General features: G+C 34.6%; 1 protein-coding gene and 1 long non-coding RNA gene across 3 annotated transcripts; one reads left to right on the top strand and one right to left on the bottom strand.

Moving 5' to 3' along the window:
• Positions 1-602: 602 nt before the first annotated feature.
• LOC147064735 (uncharacterized) lies at positions 603-4,475 on the top strand. The gene is made up of 3 exons (XR_015071924.1): positions 603-912; positions 2,201-2,994; positions 3,092-4,475. It is a non-coding gene; the product is annotated as an uncharacterized LOC147064735 (long non-coding RNA).
• Positions 4,476-19,039: 14,564 nt separating this feature from the next.
• On the bottom strand, positions 19,040-20,502 carry LOC147064734 (uncharacterized). 2 transcript variants are annotated; one of them, XM_085958021.1, is made up of 4 exons: positions 20,356-20,497; positions 19,785-19,896; positions 19,547-19,690; positions 19,040-19,311 (listed from the first exon to the last, which is right to left on the bottom strand). In XM_085958021.1, exons 1-4 carry the CDS (start codon positions 20,364-20,366, stop codon positions 19,264-19,266), a joined length of 315 nt encoding a protein of 104 aa, XP_085814147.1. In that variant the 5' UTR covers positions 20,367-20,497; the 3' UTR covers positions 19,040-19,263. The 2 variants fall into 2 exon arrangements, 1 of the variants encoding a protein (XP_085814147.1); XR_015071923.1 differs by lacking the exon at positions 19,785-19,896 and having other exon boundaries at positions 20,356-20,502.
• Between the last annotated feature and the right edge of the window lie 174 nt (positions 20,503-20,676).

Raw genomic sequence — 20,676 nt, 5'->3', positions numbered from 1 at the left:
CGAATAATATGTATATTATTGCTAAATAATCAATACATATTATTCATAAGTAACCATACGCGAACAAGAAACTGCTTTTGGTATTAATATCACAAAATTCCAGCCATATTTGTCTTCGATTTAATATCATTACCTACCTATATTATCACGTCACAGCAGCTCGATTCCGTAACTAACGACTCGTGTGGGACATCGTAGTTATTGTGGTCCGCGTACTTTGTACGATATTAACAGGTACCTATAGTACGCTATAGTAGTTTTCGACAGTGGCTCCTCGCCTCATTCTCCAGATAAGTTTGTGGGTCTGTAGGTACCTACATTATTTGGCTCGGCAACTTTGGATAGATTTTTTATTTTACGAACTTAATTTGTAATCCCTATGAAACAATACTACTATGACATCTTCTTGGCTACATGTTAAAACTGTGAACTAAGATGCTCCTCGCATTTTTAACCGCACTTCCATTATAAACTAACAAGCTCCTCCCATTTAGTCGTCGACAGCGCCTTCCTTCACGTAGATTTAAAAAAAAAAAAGCAAAGCATTTTTTTTGCAGTTTTGAAAAAATATTTTGATTAACTAATTTTCATGTCTGACATCCCAGGTCAAATTTATCGTTGTTTTGACATATACGGAATAACCTCAAAGTTGTCGTTAGATATTTAATTTTTAATAAAAATGCAAGCTTTGCGGACGATATATTGTCAATATAGTTGTTTTTCGCAAAACTTAGTGAACAATAAATTACTGGGGACTGTACATATGCTGAAGAAATATAAATACCATGGACAAGAACAACAAAGAACCCACAAAAATTTTGGTCACCAGAAAATAGATGATCCAAGATTCACGATTGTATGGCGGTGTTTCTTAATATTTGGATTCATGTTATGTTTTGTTGACTATGAGAAGTAAGTATCACCTACATCAATGTATCTAAACTCTTAACCTTAATTTTCAGTATTTTCACATTTCACTGATTTTTACGGAAAAAACTGAGGTAAAGATACTGTAGTCCATACTAGGTACATTATATTACAACTTGTTTTAGTGCAGGAACATTTTTCAGCTTCACTTTCTTCTTACTTACTCACTTATAGCATTTTTCGCGGAATCAAAATTATAGTAGGTATTTTACTATTTACTCATTTATTTAAAAAAAAAAAATGGTACAAGTCGGTTATGGGGAAACCAAGCGGGAACCGAGCTAATTATCATAGCCGATTTTGGCATAATTCATGAATTTCAAGAATAAAAACCTAACCTAACCTAACAAATAATCCAGTATATCGGCTATTTTCAAAATGTGTTTGCCGCTGGCTTCCCCATAACAGACTTGTACCAAAAAAACATATTAGTACATAATAAATTATTAATTCAAGACGTTCACAACATGATATTTAATATGAAAATAGCAAGTAAATCAAGTGAGTAGAAAAACAAGCAAAAAGCAGAAAAAAAATATAAGAAGAATTTAAAAAAATAAAATACATAGCGCATCACTAAAAAGGTCTACGTCTCTAGGGAGTGCATTGACCAGACGTACAGCCCTCGCTATTGGTGCCTGATGAGCCTGACATTAGGAAACAGTTTTCATCCAAAAAAAGTCATGTAATTGACGGGTATATAAATTAAAATTTTGCAGAATATCCGGAGCTGAAGTGATTTACGAGCTTCAAGTGAATGAAAGGCGAGCATGCCTTGAAGAAAGCCAGTTGGAAATACTCATTTGAGAAATTATCAAAAGGAAAATAATTACTTATTTATATACATTGAAATAAAGATGTTGAAGAAATTTCCCAGATAATGGACTCATATTTAAGAATACTCTGTACTAACGACACAGGGTATACGTAAAAAAATTGGATTCTTGAATGACTCGCTTGTCTCATGATGAATCTTAGAAGCTTGCTTGCATGCAGAAATGTAGATGTGATGTGCGATGTGATGTGCTATAATTATAGTAGAGTTGGCAACATTGGCAATTTCCATATCATTTTTGTGGTTAAGGTGTTTTGAGACCAAAATCCAAATCAAAACCTGATAACCTATGAAAAATTCAGTTTCCGAACTGAACAGACAATAACTGAAACTGTGATTGAACGGACAACTGAGCTAATATCTAAAAGAACATATAAATGCCTTGCTTGGTGTAATATCTTTGAGGATAGCCATTTTCACATTTTATTTTTTTTCCAGATATTTTTTCAAAAACAAGACCCCAAAATATGAAGGCATTACTGAAACTACAAAGTAGCAGTCAAGAGAGAAAAGCAATTAATATTAAATAGTAATTCTTTAATATCATTGATCTTATTTATAATTTCATCTTGCCCTAAACATTTAGTCTACCTACTATTAAAATCGTAGGGGTATACTACCAAATTCATCAGAGTGAGAGCGCCAACCTAGATGGGTACTAAGTGCTAGCTTACACCACAACTTTTTCCACCTGGCACTATTGATACTTCCACTTCCACATATTTTTATTTCAGGTGACATGAATTTGTGCCATTAATAAAGCAAATAAATATTAGTAATAATTTGGAAGTAGGAAGTTTTTTTATGTTACTGAAAGTTGGACAGCCTTGTGGTTATAAGTCTCTTCATTATAAATCTAGATACTCAATACAGCAGCGATTCTCCACAAACTCATGTATGGGATTCCATGAGAATACACTAAATATTACATAAAAGGTACAACAAGCCACTTTTTTCGTAATTGAATAAAAAATTGTCATCTGTCTTACTAATTGGATCATTTGAAATTGTGTCTCAGTTAGAGATTTGCGCATTTTTAAATGTGATGGATCGAAGTATTAATTGGACATTATACATAATCATAAGAATAGTTGGGTAGAGTGACAAAAACATTTTTTAATTTAATACTTTGACCTGGCAGTATGCTCTCCGAGCAATGTATTTTATCAATTGTTGAAAAATGTTTTTAAAATTAATATAATACTACTTACCTTCTTTACTTAATACGTCCAGTGCTCAACACGTCTGGCGTGTGGCCATTAGATACATATACATTCACTGCTGACCAGTTAATTACATTTAATTATCATGCTAATTGCTACACGCCAGGCGTGTCTTGAGCGCTGACCGAGTTGTGGTAATTAACTGATCAGCAGAGATCCCATTCACTGCTGATGCCTGTATTGATGGTTATTGTCTACATATGACTGTCAAAAAAATATTTTCTTAAATAATGATTTTAAAAAAATAATGAAAATTCTTCTTATCAATCAGTAAGCATCATCTCCCTTATCTTTAATTTCTTTATTGATATTGGAAATATCCTTATTTTTTTCTTTTCGACATTTGCATCTATACTAACAAGCATGCACGTTTTTAATGACTGGCATTGTTGCCGATTGGTGCTCGAGTATTAACCCTCTGCTCCCATTTCCGATGCCGTCATTTAAACGTGTCATTCTGGTATAGGACTCTGAGATCCCCGGGGTTCCAGCGGCTAGCTCAGGCATCCATCGAACCCCGGATTCACAAAAAAAGAGTATATAAACGGTTGGAGTATAAATAAAACACGGTCTTTCGTGCTCGTAACGTGGTCTTCTTATATTTTACATTTTCTTTAAACGTTTACATATTTTGTTTTAACAATAAGTTTCGCAGGTCCTATCCTATCGGAAAGGGGACGCTTACTAATTACTTTTTTTCTTTTTCAAACTTCGCGTACCCACGCCATTCCAGCAAAAAGGACTCTCGTGATTGGCCAAATTTTATCGCGTGATCTTTGATTCGGCGAATCACGAGCCTGACCCTGGCGCAGGCGCGTCGAAATTTGGACGTTGCCGACAAGCGCGGCAAAATTTATTATATTTAAATACTTATATTTAGTCTTAAAATTATCGCTTTCATCCATCATCATTTATACTTTTTAAATTAAATTAAATTTATCTTAATTACACCTCCGCCCAATATGTCATTTTCACACACCGGACGAAGGCCCTTACTTATAAATAAAAAATACTTACGTGGTTGAGCAAGGAATCAGATTAGATGTTTTATGAAGCCGTTTCTAGAGGTCAGGGTTACGTTTCGACTTGAGCTACTAAATGATTATTTTACACCGGGAGAAGCCCGCCTGTAACAGGGGTGTATCAACTCCTTATCTTATTGCCTGGAGAGTAAGAAACATGTTTGCTTTGCTGCCTGGTCAAAATAATAAATTAAAAAATAATTATCACTTTGTCCGACTGTTCTGTTACTTGATTATAAAAAGTACACGGTCTAAATTCTAAAGCATATACACAAGTGAAACCAGACATAAAGTTAAATGTTTGCAATATTTTTCAAACATTCATAGGTATACAGTTGACTCGGTTTACTGAGCTACACAGGAAAATCTATTTCCGGATAAATGATTTCCTGATTAATCCAAAATATCAACAAAAATATTCCAAAGTACACAATTTTACTCAGTTTCATTGCATGTGTTGATCATCCGTAAAAAAAAAATACTAGTGGATCACTTACTATTTCTCAATTACCACAAATTCAAAATTGAACTCAAATGTAAAATTAATATTTTTCTCTCTATGTACTCCAAATGTTATCAATCGAAGTATGAAAATGGTTATTGCTTAATGTTCTCCTTTTATTTCATGGTTACCACCCAGTTAATTGAAAGTCAGCTTACCTAAAGATATTGAATTTATAGTCATCAAAAACATACATTGACCTGTGATCATAGTTAGCTAGTACAATATACGGTGTTGATTAAAATTACCTACTGCTTATTTTTTTCATCTCACGGATGACATAGACTATAGTCTGCTAAACTATTAAGCTGCGGGGATGTGATTTTTTCCCATGCTCAGGAAATAGGCAGGGTTAATGAGATTCTTGTATATGGTTGCTATCATTGACATTGTTTTCAGTGACCTGTTGTATCCCTTTATCTCAATGGGTGCCCCTCCAAAGTTATCTAGTTTCCTTATAATTGATAATTGGGCATTATAAAACTACATACTGTAAATAAAATTAAATATATTTATCAATTTATCATAAATGATTTTATTTCTCCTGTACTGTACGGTTTTATCCGTCTCCAAAAGCACTCAAAACCTAGTTGCATTAAAATTGTATATTGTTATAGAAATACATTATACTGATGAATCAGTGAAGCCATAGGTATAATAACCGGAATAAACCATGTGAGATATAAAAGGTCCCTCATTGACTTGCTGTTTTCCACATTTTAATAAGAGTCAATTTTCAAAACTGCATTAATTACTTGAACGGTATACTTAAACTTTTTTTTGGACAAGTATACATGATAGCTATATACCTCCGACATGGCACAGAACTGTGTCAGCTTACGCTTGAATTATGTCATTGAAAAACGTGATGATAAATATATGACTGGTTCGGACTTGTATAAGACTTTGCAAAACTTTCATGTTGACTTACTCACAAAAAAATGCGCAATATTATTACACTATTCATACACGCACAATCATGGCCCCCACAAAGGGGGGCTGACAGGGCTCTAGCCTGGGGGCCCGGGCTCAGGAAGGACCCGGCGTGGCGAGTCGACCAGATAAGTGATATAAATTTTCTCTAATAGTAAAAAAGTCACCTGCGGCGCTATTTTCCTTCAATAATGTTATTATTTAAAACTATGTGTTTGTACGATACAATTTTTATTTGTCTATATTATATTTTTGTATATATATTTTTCATATTTCAAATGGATGTGTGTATTAAAATAAAAACACTAAAAATATACACACTAATTTTACCGCGTACACCATTTGGAAAATGCTACTGTGGAGCATCACACTGCCTTTATCCTTAGCGATAGTTAGGGGGGCCTGCTAAAGATCCTAGCCTGAGGGTCTGCTTCAGGATGTGGGGGCCATGCACACAATATATACTTGTGCAAAGAAAAATTCGTAAATCTAAATAGGTACCTACTGCCCAATAAAGTGGATAGTTAAATAATTTATTGTGATTATAATATAGAAATTCATTTTAAGAATTAGATTTAAGTAAACAGAATGACACACAGTAGCGAAGGCAGAAGCGAATCTATAATCATAAATTGGCTGGAAGTTAATAATAGACCGCCAAAATGTTCTTGGTTCAGGGCATCAAGACGCAATAGCCGGTCTTCACTACAATAATATATCATACTACATAATTTGTAATTTGGAACAACCTCAGAAACACACGAATAAAAAAACAAATTTATATACCTAGTCGTAGTAACGATTTTTGTGTTTTTTTGTTATTTAGTTCTTATATCGTCACTGTTCTGGCAGAAGACACTAATTCGAAAAAATTACATATTGAGTTAGTTATACCAAAATGTTCCTTATTTCAAACTTTACCGTCTGGAAAAACACACTAATTTTTATAAAATATACATTTACTTAAAAACAGTTTTCTGCAAACGCACTAAATGAAAAATTACGAAATGTTGCCTGGAAATAACAACTAATTGAGTTAGTGTTTTCTGCCAGAACCATTTTTGCTTTTCACCTTATACTGGCAAGCGACTTAGTGTCTATATTCTCTACATTCTACAACAATATGATCTGAGAGATTGACAGAGCCTGATTAGCAATTAAAAATATTGCTTTTAATCATCATAGTCCTTTTATTTATTATTTTATAATCACAATCGACAACAAGCCACTGATGTATAAAATACATTAAAAAGATTATTTACATGTAGTCCAGGTGCGTTACCTAACAAGCCGTATACATAATCAGAGAGACATACTTTCTTCTGTGATTTGTCTACTTGAAATGATAGTATACACGAAAGGTTATGGTACCAGGTCGGGAAGTGGTCGTGACTCCCAATCTTCACCTCCGTAACTTGGTACTTGATGAGAATCCCGCGCGTACATCGGATTCGTCGGAATCATATAAAGTTTGTTTTGCAATTTGTCTACCTGAGATGATAGTATACATGAAAAGATATAGCACCATGCCAAGGAGTCGACGTGGCTCTCACTCCTCACATCCTCGATGGGTACCGCGAGCGCACCTCTGATTCACCTGCACAATATGATATACCTACACAGTCTATTTTGTAATTCGTCTACCTAAGACGATAGCAAGTAATACACGAAAAGTCACAGTAGCAGCATCGGAAGTAGTCGTGAATCCAACTCCTCACTACTTAACTTGGAACTACAATTACACTGTGTGAGCATCCTAGTTTCGTATGTATATGAGAGACGCAGTATGACTTTGTATATTATTTAACGCTGGCCATTGTCAAGAATATAGGCATGGTGCCATTGTATCCAGCCAGTGTATTGGTTACTTTGGTGTTAGCATCATTCTTCTTCTTCATAGTAGGAACCTCATGGCTGAAGGTCGTGACTCGTATGGGCTCCACCCCTCTGTACACCCAACTTCGTGTTCGAATTAACTACGAATTCAATATGTGCTTCTAATAACAAAGCTCACGTGACTCTTCTAACATGAAAGACGCAATTGTTTCATTTGTGATATATCTAACCGAGTCAATAGGAAACCAGGAAAGTCATGTTTCCAGTTGTAAAAGCGGTCATGCCTTTCACGAATCACCACGTAACTTGACTACATGCACATGGTTAATTTTCTATTAAGCCACTGCTGAAACACTTTTTCGTAATAATTATGAGAGATGCAATTTATTTTATGATTCTTCTGCAAGAGCCATATGCAGTAACTCAATTGATATTTTCTGGGACAACAAGGTGTCTGTAGGTGGATGTATTTTCGATGAAATTGTTCGCCAAGTGAAGCTGGGCTGAAAAACTTTTGACCGTCTGAATAATGTCTTCAAAAATGACCCTTGCCTTAAGCGCAAAATGTTAAACCAGTGTGTGCTTCCCGTAATCACAAGTGCGCGTGAAACATGGACCCTAAGTAAAGGAGAGACCCAGAAATGTATAGTAGCACAGCGTGGTATAGAGAGGTGCATGCTGGGCATAACGCGAAATGACAAAAAGCGGAATGATTGTATAAAAAAACAGACAAGGTTTTGCGATGTAATAGTGGTCTCTAAAAACCACAAATGGAAATGGGCTGGATACATAGCTCGAAAAAGGGACAACTGATGGACAAATGTAGTCATCCAGTGGATCCGCAAAATAGACCTAGAGGCCGCTGGATCGATGAAATGGTTAAGTACTGCGGAAGTATGTGGCAACGCAACGCACAGGACAGAGAGAAGTGGAATCAGCTTGGAGAGGGCTTCATCCAGCAGTGTATTGATTCAGACTGATGATGATGACTCTAACGATGCTACTTTTCCACCAATGATAGTTACTCTGAAATTCCCTTAATTAATATGTCTTCTACTTGTCATTATTTACACATGTACCTACTTATAATCTCTACGCTCTATAAGAATATACTATTGCAGTATGTATCTATCTCATTTTTTTTTATAAAAATACCTAGATAATTTTACGTACTTAAAATTTTTCCCTAAAACTATGACAATGGCTTGAGAATATTCTGCATTTTTCTCCTGGCAGAAAACACTAAATTACACTTACCGCTGAAAAAGACAAAATGTGTTCTGGCAAAAAACACTAATTCGTTTTTTTCTAAACAAATAAGAAAATAAACATAAAAAAAGAAAATTTTACTTTTTTTTTACTTTAACCTTCTTTTACGATTACTTAATAAACTCACATGATAGACCATTTCAAACATTTTAAAAACTTCAAAGTCAAATTACTCGAAACTAGTATTCTCCAATTAGTGTGTTCTGCCAGAACAGAGACGATATATTGGGGCTTTATTTATACATTTTATGATGAAGTTAATTCTACACCAAATGATAGACATTTTTTAATTTCTTGAATTAGTAATTCTAGAACAAGTTAGTGTTCAAAGTTATATTCTTACGAAATTTAATATTTTTAATTATAATTCATAACAATACAGTCGAACTTGGTTATTTACGAGGAAGATGGAACTGACTGAATTTGCTCGTTATATCAGAGAATAGGTATTTTTAAATGAGCAGTCACATAACACAAAAAGTCGCAATTCAAACAGAATTACACAATTAGAATTTTTCCCCGAAACAAGCTTGGCATTCATAAACTACAAAAGAAGTTGTTTATTGTAATGAACGCTGGTAGGTACCTACTGACTTCAGCTTGGACTTTTTACATGAAATTTCAACTATGTGTCTGGATACTTTTTCAATGTTGTTGGCGGAAACACCCACTTAATTAGTGTCATAAACATAATCCGATCCCGGCAGCATCGGTCGACGTTCGGATTTTAACAGATTTAAGAAAATTTTTAAGGATATTTTTGCTCGGTAGGTATATCCGATAAGTAGCTCGTTATAAGAGTGAATAAATATGTATGGAGAAAATCATAAACTAAAATGTCAACAAATGTTTCCTCATTACATCCGAGATCTCGCTATGTCCGTGATCTTAATAACCGAGTTCGACTGTATGTTGAAATTAAGAAAACTTGTCCGGGGTAACATTGAATGTTCAATTCACCTCTGATTCGTGGTCATTTTGAGGATAAGGTAGTTTTCCAAAGAATTTCAATAGTTAAACATATAATATTACATATCGTCACTGTTCTGGCAGAAGACACTAATTCGAAAAAATTACATATTGAGTTAGTTATACCAAAATGTTCCTTATTTCAAACTTTACCGTCTGGAAAAACACACTAATTTTTATAAAATATACATTTACTTAAAATCAGTTTTGTGTAAATGAATAATTACAAAATGTTGCCTGGAAATAACAACTAATTGAGTTAGTGTTTTCTGCCAGAACCATTTTTGCTTTTCACCTTATACTGGCAAGCGACTTAGTGTCTATATTCTCTACAACAATATGATCTGAGAGATTGACAGAGCCTGATTAGCAATTATAAATATTGCTTTTAATCATCATAGTCCTTTTATTTATTATTTTATAATCAAAATCGACAACAAGCCACTGATGTATAAAATACATTAAAAAGATTATTTACATGTAGTCCAGGTGCGTTACCTAACAACCCGTATACATAATCAGAGAGACATACTTTCTTCTGTGATTTGTCTAGTTGAGACAATAGTATACACGAAAGGTTATGTTACTAGGTCGGGAAGTGGTCGTGACTCCCAATTTCACCTCCGTAACTTGGTACTTGATGAGAATCCCGCGCGTACATCGGATTCGTCGGAATCATATAAAGTTTGTTTTGCAATTTGTCTACCTGAGACGATAGTATACACGAAAAGATATAGCACCATGCCAATGAGTCGACGTGGCTCTCACTCCTCACATCCTCGATGGGCACCGCGAGCGCACCTCTGATTCACCTGCACAATATGATATACCTACACGGTCTATTTTGTAATTCGTCTATCTACGACGTTAGCAAGTAATACACGAAAAGTCACGGTAGCAGCATCGGAAGTAGTTGTGAATCCAACTCCTCACTACTTAACTTGGAACTACAATTACACTGTGTGAGCAACTTAGTTTCGTATGTATATGAGAGACGCAGTATGACTTTGTATAGTATTTAACGCTGGCCATTGTCAAGAATATAGGCATGGTGCCATTGTATCCAGCCAGTATATTGGTTACTTTGGTGTTGGCATCATTCTTCTTCATAGTAGGAACCCCATGGCCGAAGGTCGTGACTCGTATGGGCTCAACCCCTCTGTATACCCAACTTCGTGTTCGAATTAACTACGAATTCAATATCTGCTTCTACTAACAAAGCTCACGTGACTCTTCTAACATGAAAGACACAGTTGTTTCATTTGTGATATATCTACCCGAGGCAATAGGAAACCAAGAAAGCCATGTTTCCAGTCATAGAAGTGGTCATGCCTTTCACGAATCACCACCTAACTTCACTACATGCACATGGCTAATTTTCTATTAAGCCACTGCTAAAACACTTTTTCTTAATAATTATGAGAGATGCAATTTATTTTTAGCCATATGCAGTAACTCAATTAATATTTTCTGGGACAACAAGGTGTCTGTAGGTGGATGTATATTTGATGATATTGAATGAAACTGGCAAAAAACACTAATTCGTTTTTTTTTATAAACAAATTACATAAAAAAAGAAAATTTTACTTTATTTTTTACTTTAACCTTCTTAATAAATAAACAGTCTTTATTTTAAAGTCATCATTTTATCACGTCACGATTACTTAATAAACTCACATGATAGACCATTTCAAACATTTTAAAAACTTCAAAGTCAAATTACTCGAAACTAATAATATTCTTCAGTTAGTGTGTTCTGCCAGAACAGAGACGATATTACTCTTCAACTACCTACCATAGTTAAACGAAGAGAAAGCAATAAAAGTAACAGCAGGTAGGTACCATAAACATGAGTTCAGCAACTAACTGAAAATACATTAACTCAGGACCAAGAGCGCGATGCAGAACCAAAAGTCAGAAGGCAGAAGTCGTTATGCCAGCGCTCCATTGGCGAGCCAAAAGTCCGACGACAATAAGTCTTCAGATTTTTCTACGTTCTGCTACTGGCCAACAGACGTTCAACGAAACGAGTATATAATTAATTTGACGAGTAAAACAGTCGACTTTGACAGCATAGATAATATACGTATATCTGACAGTTAAATCGTGATGGCGTTAAATGATACCGACGTTTTATGTTTTTTGGGTTATTGGGTGGCAGATAATGTAATAACGAAGCAAAGGGTACACAAATACTGGGTGAAACATTGGATAAGGAAACGAACGACATTATCCCACACAAATTTAATACGAGAATTGCGTTTGCAACCGAGCGATTTCCGCAATTATTTGCGAATGTCGGAGGATGTATACACAGAACTGTATAATTTGGTCTCCCCATTTATTAAAAAAAAAAATACTATGATGAGGGAAGCTGTTTCTCCTCATGATAGATTATGTGCAACCCTGCGATTTTTGGCTGCCGGCGGAACATTCACTGACTTGCATTATAGAACTGCGATTGGAAGACAAACTCTGGGCAAGATAATTCCCGAAACTTGCCAAGTCATCATTGACGTTTTGAAAGGAGAATATTTCAAGGTGTGTATTATATTATACGTCATCTAATAAAGTTGGGCAAATTTACAAATATATCATTAACAAGTAGACATTGGTTGGTCTTATAAAGTGAACGTTTAGTGGATTGTTTTACCTATATAAATCATAGACGGCAACATCATAAGAATGGCAGACAAGATGCATTTGAGATAGGTATATATATAGTCACAAATAAGGCCATCGTTGACATGCTAAATATTCAATAGACCATTAGAATGCTGTACCTAGCCAGGACTCTCCATATAGGCTGTAAGCAAGCTGCTTAATTATTCCTGTTGAATGTATTGTAATACTAGTCATATTCTTCGAAAAGCAAGCATGGAATTTGATTTCTAAATGAGGCCACATAATAATATAGGTTTGCTAACATAGCTCAAATACTTACCATTTGTTGTATCGCTTAAGCTAAGGTTTATAGGCATAAAAACAAACAAAAAAACAAATATTTTTACAAGATATTTATTCATACAAAAAACATTAATTTATTATACCGGCTTTTGTACATTTTTGCTTAATATACGATAAACTGGTTGAGTATGAACAGTAGTTGCTGGCATTATTTTGTCACTTTGTCCCATAAAGGCAACTTCATGCATCAGCTTCTCGGCCAGCAATCTTTGTCCCTGTGACATCGATCGTAGTTTCATGGCCATCATTTTGCCAAAAACATCAAATTCATCTTCAGTCTTGCTTAGTTTGTCGGTGATTAATTCTAACACTTTGTTGGCGCTATCATTCGATTTTTTTCGTTTGAACGATGGGGGTTCTGGTGCTCTATTGAGATTCGACCTTGGAGTAGTCGACAACGTGGATGTTGAAGGCGAATATTCTATCTGTAAATAAAATGTTGATTATTTTTTGTTGCAGTTCCCTGATACGCACGAAGAAATGGAGACGATTGCAGAAGAATTTAATAGTAAATGGCAATTTCCAAATTGCCTGGGCGCAGTTGATGGGAAACACATTGCAATCGTGCCACCTGCAGGCGCCGGCTCCCACTTTTATAATTACAAACATTTCCACAGCATTGTTTTGATGGCGATTGCAAATGCTAATTATGAATTTATTTATGTTGATGTTGGAACAAATGGACGTATTTCTGATGGAGGCGTACTGAGAAAATCTGATTTTTTCAAACGTTTAGACGAAGGCAGATTAAAAATACCTGCACCAAAAAAACCTACTGCTAATTCTGATGCACTGCCATTTGTTTATATTGGCGATGAAGCCTTTGCATTACGTAACGATTTCATAAAGCCGTATTCACAAAGGCAATTAAATCACAGTAAAAGAATATATAATTATCGGACATGCAGAGCCAGGCGAATTATAGAAAATGTTTTTGGCATTTTAGCTGCTAGATTCCGCATTTTTCAAGCTCCAATAAACATGAAAATTGAAAATATCAATACAGTTGTATTAGCTTGCTGTGTGCTGCACAACTTTCTTCGTCGCAAATCAACACATACTTATACTCCTTCTCATGACCTTGATAGGGAAAATCCTGAGACAGGTTTAATAGAGCTCGGACTGAGGTCACAGGACACCTTAGCGCCTTTGGAAGCAACGACTAATCGGAACTCGACTGCCAATGCTAAGAAAGCGCGAGGAGATTTCGAAAAATATTTTAATACTACCGGGGCTGTCACATGGCAAGAAAGTATGATAAGCAATAGATAAATTAAACCAATGTAACAATTTAGTTAAAATGTTTTACCTCAATACAATCTTCGTTGTTTAACGAGTTGGAGTAACTCTCATCAGGAGACATGTTTTCCAAATCGTCCACCATGCTGGATATTGAGCTCGATTCTGTAAAACAAAATGTAAATTGTTAAAATACAACATAATACTCAAACTTGTTTTTTATTATCTCTCCCCTAAGTACCCATTCCTTCATACGGTTAATATTGATATTGGTATAATTGGTGTAATCCAGTTTATCGGGTATTTTCAAAATGTGTTTTCCGCTGTATTCCTCATAACCAAACTGTACCATTAATTTTGATTGATGATTGACGATTTATTGATTGTCTCTGAAGGAACCTAACTCGAGCGATTTTTGATTTTATGATCATTTCTTTTCTTCTTCTTTCGACCATGTCCGATCATAATATGGACCTCCACGGAGTGGAGGTTTGTATTGACAGATTTTGTTTTTACGAGAAATGGATGTCAGCCACTTGCTCAACATATTAGGTCCATACTCTGACTCATACACAAATTGAAATTCAATGTGTACTTGTCAGACCCAGGATTTGAACCTGGGACCCGACCACGACTCAATAAGCCGCGCTTCCACCGCCATGATCGTACCTATATATTATTATTTCTTACCTACCTCAGCAAAGAATAAATAATTTTATTGTGACTAGAAATGATTCATAGCTGTATGTTTTAATTGCTTAATAGTAGCTAATCTAATGCGATGTCACTTTCAGAGATACGACAATGTCATAGTCTGCACGTGTATAATAAATAGCTTTAAAGCATTCCCTCGTACCTATATATTATTATTATTTATTACCTACCTCGGCAAAGAATAAGAAATTTTATTGTGACTAGAAATGATTCATAGCTGTATGTTTTAATTGCTTAATAGTAGCTAATCTAATGCGATGTCACTTTCAGAGATACGACAATGTCATAGTCTGCACGTGTATAATAAAAAGCTTTAAAGCATTCCCTCGTACCTATATATTATTATTATTTATTACCTACCTCGGCAAAGAATAAGAAATTTTATTGTGACTAGAAATGATTCATAGCTGTATGTTTTAATTGCTTAATAGTAGCTAATCTAATGCGATGTCACTTTCAGAGCTAGGTACGACAATTTCATAATCTGCACGTGTATAATAAATAGCTTTAAAGCATTCCTACGTACCTTCCATTTGGTCGTTCAAGAACTCCAAATTTTTATAGTACCACAGTTTGGGTAGATAAACTGCGTCTGTGCCGGCTCCGCTTCGATATGATGTCCTTACTTTATTTCTCTCCTTTCTGTAACCCGACCTCAATGTCTGTATTTTCTTTTTAACACCGTCGACCCTTGCCTGCGGCTCCACCTTGATTAAAATCTCCAAAAGTTCCGCATACGCCAAGGACTTGGCATCACGATTCTTGTATAGTGGGCTGGTCGTCTTCCACAACGATGGGTTGTCTTTAAAACAACTAATAAAATCTTCCAAGAAACTTTTCGAATGCACTCGTAGATCTACCATTGTTGTTATCGATGTGAGATGTCCGAACACTTTGAATGACAGTAAAATAATGATGGCGCTGTCGTCCGTCGGCATAGATATAAATAATGTGACGGTAAAGCGTGGTGAACGTACGAATTTCAGCGGCTCGGCGAGTAAAATATCAAACATGTTTGAAATCCAACGAGCCTGGTCTGCGGATTAAAAAGTCCGCAGGGGGTGCTCCACGCGAAAAAAAAGTTCGAAGACTGTAAATCGTCTGACTTGCGTGCCAATGGAGCGCCGGCATTACAGACCTACAAAAGTACAAACTTTTCTGTAGAATTGCCAAAAATGGAACTACCATAGGACGCAATTTTGAAAATTTCATTCGAATGTCAGATTTTGTCCAGTTACGAGTCTTGATTGGGTAGTTTTCGACAGTGGCTCCCCATCTCATTCTTCAAGGTCTGTACACCCTTTTCGGCCTTATCACACTTAATTACTTATTTCAATATTACCGGGAAATCTGTTCTTTTGACAGCTGTTATGTTACTAAAAATATTTGGATCAAGTATACCGTGTCAATTAAAGTAATTCGGGACGTAAAAATGGTTGAACAAAATATTTCGCTGTTCAATATTACCAAAGAATTCATAATTACTTAAAGTAACTGTACCATGCTGATATTTTTATAGAGTAGGTAATATTATAATGCTGGCGATATTTATATTGTCTGACAACATTGAAAGGCCTGTCATGATCTATCTATGGTCAAAATCATTGATTTTGATGTATTGTAATCCATACCTACATGAAAATTCTAAAATGATAACATCATTTTAATATCATTGGATTTCCAGATAAACCACATTTAGGTTCCATATATGAATTATTAATGTGTTTCTCAGCGTCTTTAGTTATAATAATATTTTGATGTTTAATTTTTAGCCTCCCCAAACCAAAGCGAATATTCGCGGCGAATATTCGCAGCGAATTATTCGCCAATCAAGCTCGTATTGGCTTACGGGACAGAGCACGCTTGCGCGACCGCCTTGCGTCTTGAGTGCGAATTTGCAGCGAATATTCGCTGCGATTTTCGGGAACTCTGTCGACAGCGAATTTATTCGCGGCGGACAATTTCGCCAAGGGAATTAGTAAAATCAAAATGGCGAAGACATTGAGCAGCTGATCGAGTTGGTCCGGAAATATCCAATCCTTTATGATTTCTCTGACAGTGACTACAAAACATAAGAAAGAAAGATAAGATATGGGATGAAATTGTCAGGGAAATTGTTGAAAATGGTATGAAGGTCGTCATAATAATATTATGTAGGTATCTTTGTCTAACCAAAGTATGTAAAGTTTTTTGACAGGATGAATACGCTATTATAAATAAATAACTTTAATCTAAGGTCCCGATATTTAAAAAATACATATTATTAATTTGCGTCATGCACAGCCTTCAATAACAGAAACTTTATAACTTTGATTGTTAGTGCACTGACAGTTCTAACTTATTGCGATCGTTTGACGTTTTGGTTTCGACTTTCGAGCAGTCATATCAATAATGTTATAATTAGGTATCATTTACAATACCTACTTCAATCATATTCGGTATCGGTCACGTAAATACCCATTTTATATTCGTTGATAATATTTTTTTAGGTTAGATAGGTAGTCTTTAAGATTATTTTTTTGCATCTAACATTATGCAGCATAGCATTTCTATTGTAGCTAAAGATATAATATACATATAGGTAGATAAGTAGGTACTCCATGTCGTCATTGTGGTATTTTGTAAGGTTTTAGACCAAAAACCTTACATACTACTTACTATCGGGTTATTTACAGTAGGACATACCTAGGTTGTGTTTGTTTTTTGATCTCAAGAGACCTCAATCACAAAAACGATATTATGTACCTATATACCTACTAGGTATATATTTCCTTCATTATGTATAGGTATATTGAGCTAATAAACTGGTTTTGCCCAGTGCCGACCGCGAACCAAGATAATATCTACATGTTCCATGTACCTACCTAACATAACCAATGTTTTCTGTTTCACATTAATTTGTATACCTACAAACATTTTAAACTTGATTGAGATGTTCTTAAACTTCTGTTCATGTAATATTATGTAGGTAGGTATATCTTGGTCTGCATTAGGCAATAAGATTAATTATTTTATGTGCATGTAAATATAAAGGTCAGGTACCTCCTCTAAGTACATAATATTATATTATCATCATGGATACCTACCTGAATGATGTTGGAGATATACTAATGCTTTGTGATGAATTTAATTTTAGCAAAGATCTTCAACCTTTCAACGTAGGTACAAAGCACCAGAAGAAATTAAAAATGAAACCCCCGGCATTAACAGGAATAAAATAATATTTCATCATAAACATCAGTCGGGGTCATTCCACTGCTAGATGAAAGCCTCTTCTAGCTCCTTCTACTATTTTCGGTCTCTAGTTCTTCGCTGCTACATACTTTTATTGTACTTCACGTGAACAAAGAGATCAACTAAGTGAAGTGTCAATCAACAAAAGTGGCATTTGTGCACAATGTTAATGAATTTTCCAAAACATTAAGTGTGATAATATAATATACAAGGATGAATAAGGCGTGGGCGAGGGCCAAGGTCCATTTTATGATTCCTCTATTGATGTACCTATTTTTATTAAGAAAAATGTTTGCCGTAGAATGGGGTGAATACTGAATAGACCCTTTTTAAAATTTCTATTTTTCTGCTACACATTATTCGGACAAATATGAATGACTTAAAACCTGTTTCTATGGACATAATCATACTCTAAAATATTTTTCAACTACCATTTATTATCAAACAGCCAATTTTGTGTGATGTCTCTTTCTATCCAGCGTTGGGGTGATTATAGACATGGCGGGTGGATAGAATCGAATAATGGTAATTTCCTAATGTTAAAAATGTAATTAAGTACCTACTGTACATTACAAATTTATATAGGTACATTTAGGTATGTAAATCAAAATCAAAAATATAAATTTAAATGTTATACAACACAGTATCATGTAAGTATTTAAAAAAACATATACTTACATAAACATCTATTTATCCAAGAATTATTTGATACTTGAATCTGTATTTTATATACCATATTCGATGGATGTATGTGGTGTATTTTGTAAAATATTTGGTACGTATTTATTATTTAACTAAGCGTATTTAATTTGCTACGTGACCTGTAGCTCTTTTATATTTCACAAATTATCACAAATTTCCGAAAATGAGTTTATGTGCCGAAACAGCTGTCAACGTAAATGACTCAGTTAAAGTAAAATTAACAAAAATAACTATATTTCAAAACCATTATAATCCATCTACCATATAAACACCATTTCAAGTAATAAAGAAATAAAAAGTCACCTAATTAAATAATATTATACTAGAAAAAATATACTATCTATATACCCACTTAATTTTCATTTAAAGTTGTAAAACGCCCGGTTACTAAATAGAGGAAGGACAGAGTCTTCTGGCACGACCGAATCACATTGGAACGGTGTTATTGTCATTTGAAAGTAACAATACTGACACCTAAATGAGTCGCCTGCACTGCCAGAATCATCTGAACCCTGTCTACCTATCTATATACAATTTATTGTTATTTTTTTTCATATTTGTCCATTTTATTACAATATCGTGTTACTTTTAAAGCTCATTGTAATTCTAATAATTATATAAATATTTTTCTTGTATTCTGTGCAAAAATGATTATTAAAACTTTCTTAACCTAAACCAAGTATTTTTTATTGAATGATCCTGCAAAAATATTCAAGTACAGTTAAGTGACATATTTTGTTTCGGTGTATAAGCCATAAATAAATATACATAAATTATATTTAATATATACATGTATACTGTATGTATAGCCACGGTTGGTCTTGCACTTGTTGCTGTAGCTATGCGATCTGGTGTGGTCCATTATCCAAAAACACTCAATCACATCCCTGGTCAAACAGCGGGCAGCCGTGTAGTGAGTCTGGCTGGCCTATGGTGGCACTAGAATGATTTCAATATACACAGTCTGTTAATTTGAATATGTTTTCGACTGAAAGTTGTAAAAATATTAGAAATCAGGATTTAAATAATTAAAAAACTGTTTCATTAAATATCATATTCATACCTATGCAAAATTTTGATTCCTTTGAAGTACCTGTACAAAATACGGATGAATATAAACCAAACAAAAATATTTGTTACTGGTACTGCCATAGTAAAGTAAAGTTTAACATACTTCCCTAATAAAACAAAATTCCCAATTCTTGTCGTTCTGTAGATGTTTCATTTCAGTTTTTACCAACGATCCACTAAATATGAATTGGTCATAAACACTCAAAGGAAATCTGGCACTCACTGCCAGAATGTCCATGTCAGATACCTGCATAAAAATAAATGTCATGTTATGATATTATACGTAATGAATATGAATGTATCAGAAACAACATAGATTTTATTACGAATTTCACATTTACAGAAAATTTTCTGCGCTCATTTTTGAAAGTCTCCAAGTATGACGGGTATATTCGCACATGGGTGCAGTTAATGCACCCAATGATTTTCGGGAAACCTGCCCTTTCTTGAAGTCTGAAATTAAAAAATATTTTTACCGACACAAAATAATATTCCCGTTAAATTCTTATTGAGTAGGTAATTTACTTGTTGTGTCTATGCGCAGTTACTCTAGTTACATGACATGTACATTGTAATATTGTATAAATTGATCAGAGGGTATCAACACAACACTAAAGACTGTCAGCGCTGTATGGCGACTGTATGTAAGTATTACTAAGCACTGCTATTATAGCATCGGACACGTTTCCTATGCATCTGCTTACTGATGCCTGGCTCATTGCGCAGAAGACTTGGCCTACCCGTTTTTGGTACGCTCCCTCTGCGTAGAAACGCAAAATAGTCAAAACCTACAATTCAAATAACGGAGACATGTTATTTCAATAGCATATTACCTTCAAATCCTGTTAACCCTTCATGGTAAATGCTTATTTATAATATGTGCAGTTATGAAACTGAGTAAATCTATCTTACCTATGAGCCATGGCAATCTTGCCCTGTCATAAAGTAAGGTTATATTAAATGTCGATGTAATTTGTCGCACGCCATCTCATTATATCTTCAGCGTGTAATAAGCATTCAGAAGACGTGTACATTTTGTCAACACACAACTGTCACTTTGACATTCGTATATGTATTTAGTCTATGGCTGCATCCAATGCTGCCACCTTGTTTCAGTTAAAATACACTTTACGCAAAGTGGGTAAAAGTTGTAGCAATTCTGAAAGCGCTATAGTGTACGTGTATTTTTTATATTTAATTCATAAAAATTATAGAATAATTGGCATAACATAT

This window comes from Rhyacophila brunnea, unplaced genomic scaffold (assembly GCF_057557595.1).
Source record: "Rhyacophila brunnea isolate RB1 unplaced genomic scaffold, BYU_Rbru_1.0 scaffold_7, whole genome shotgun sequence".
Lineage (NCBI taxonomy): Eukaryota > Metazoa > Arthropoda > Insecta > Trichoptera > Rhyacophilidae > Rhyacophila > Rhyacophila brunnea.
Note: the sequence above shows the minus strand (reverse complement) of the source record. Positions and strands in the feature narration are given on the sequence as shown.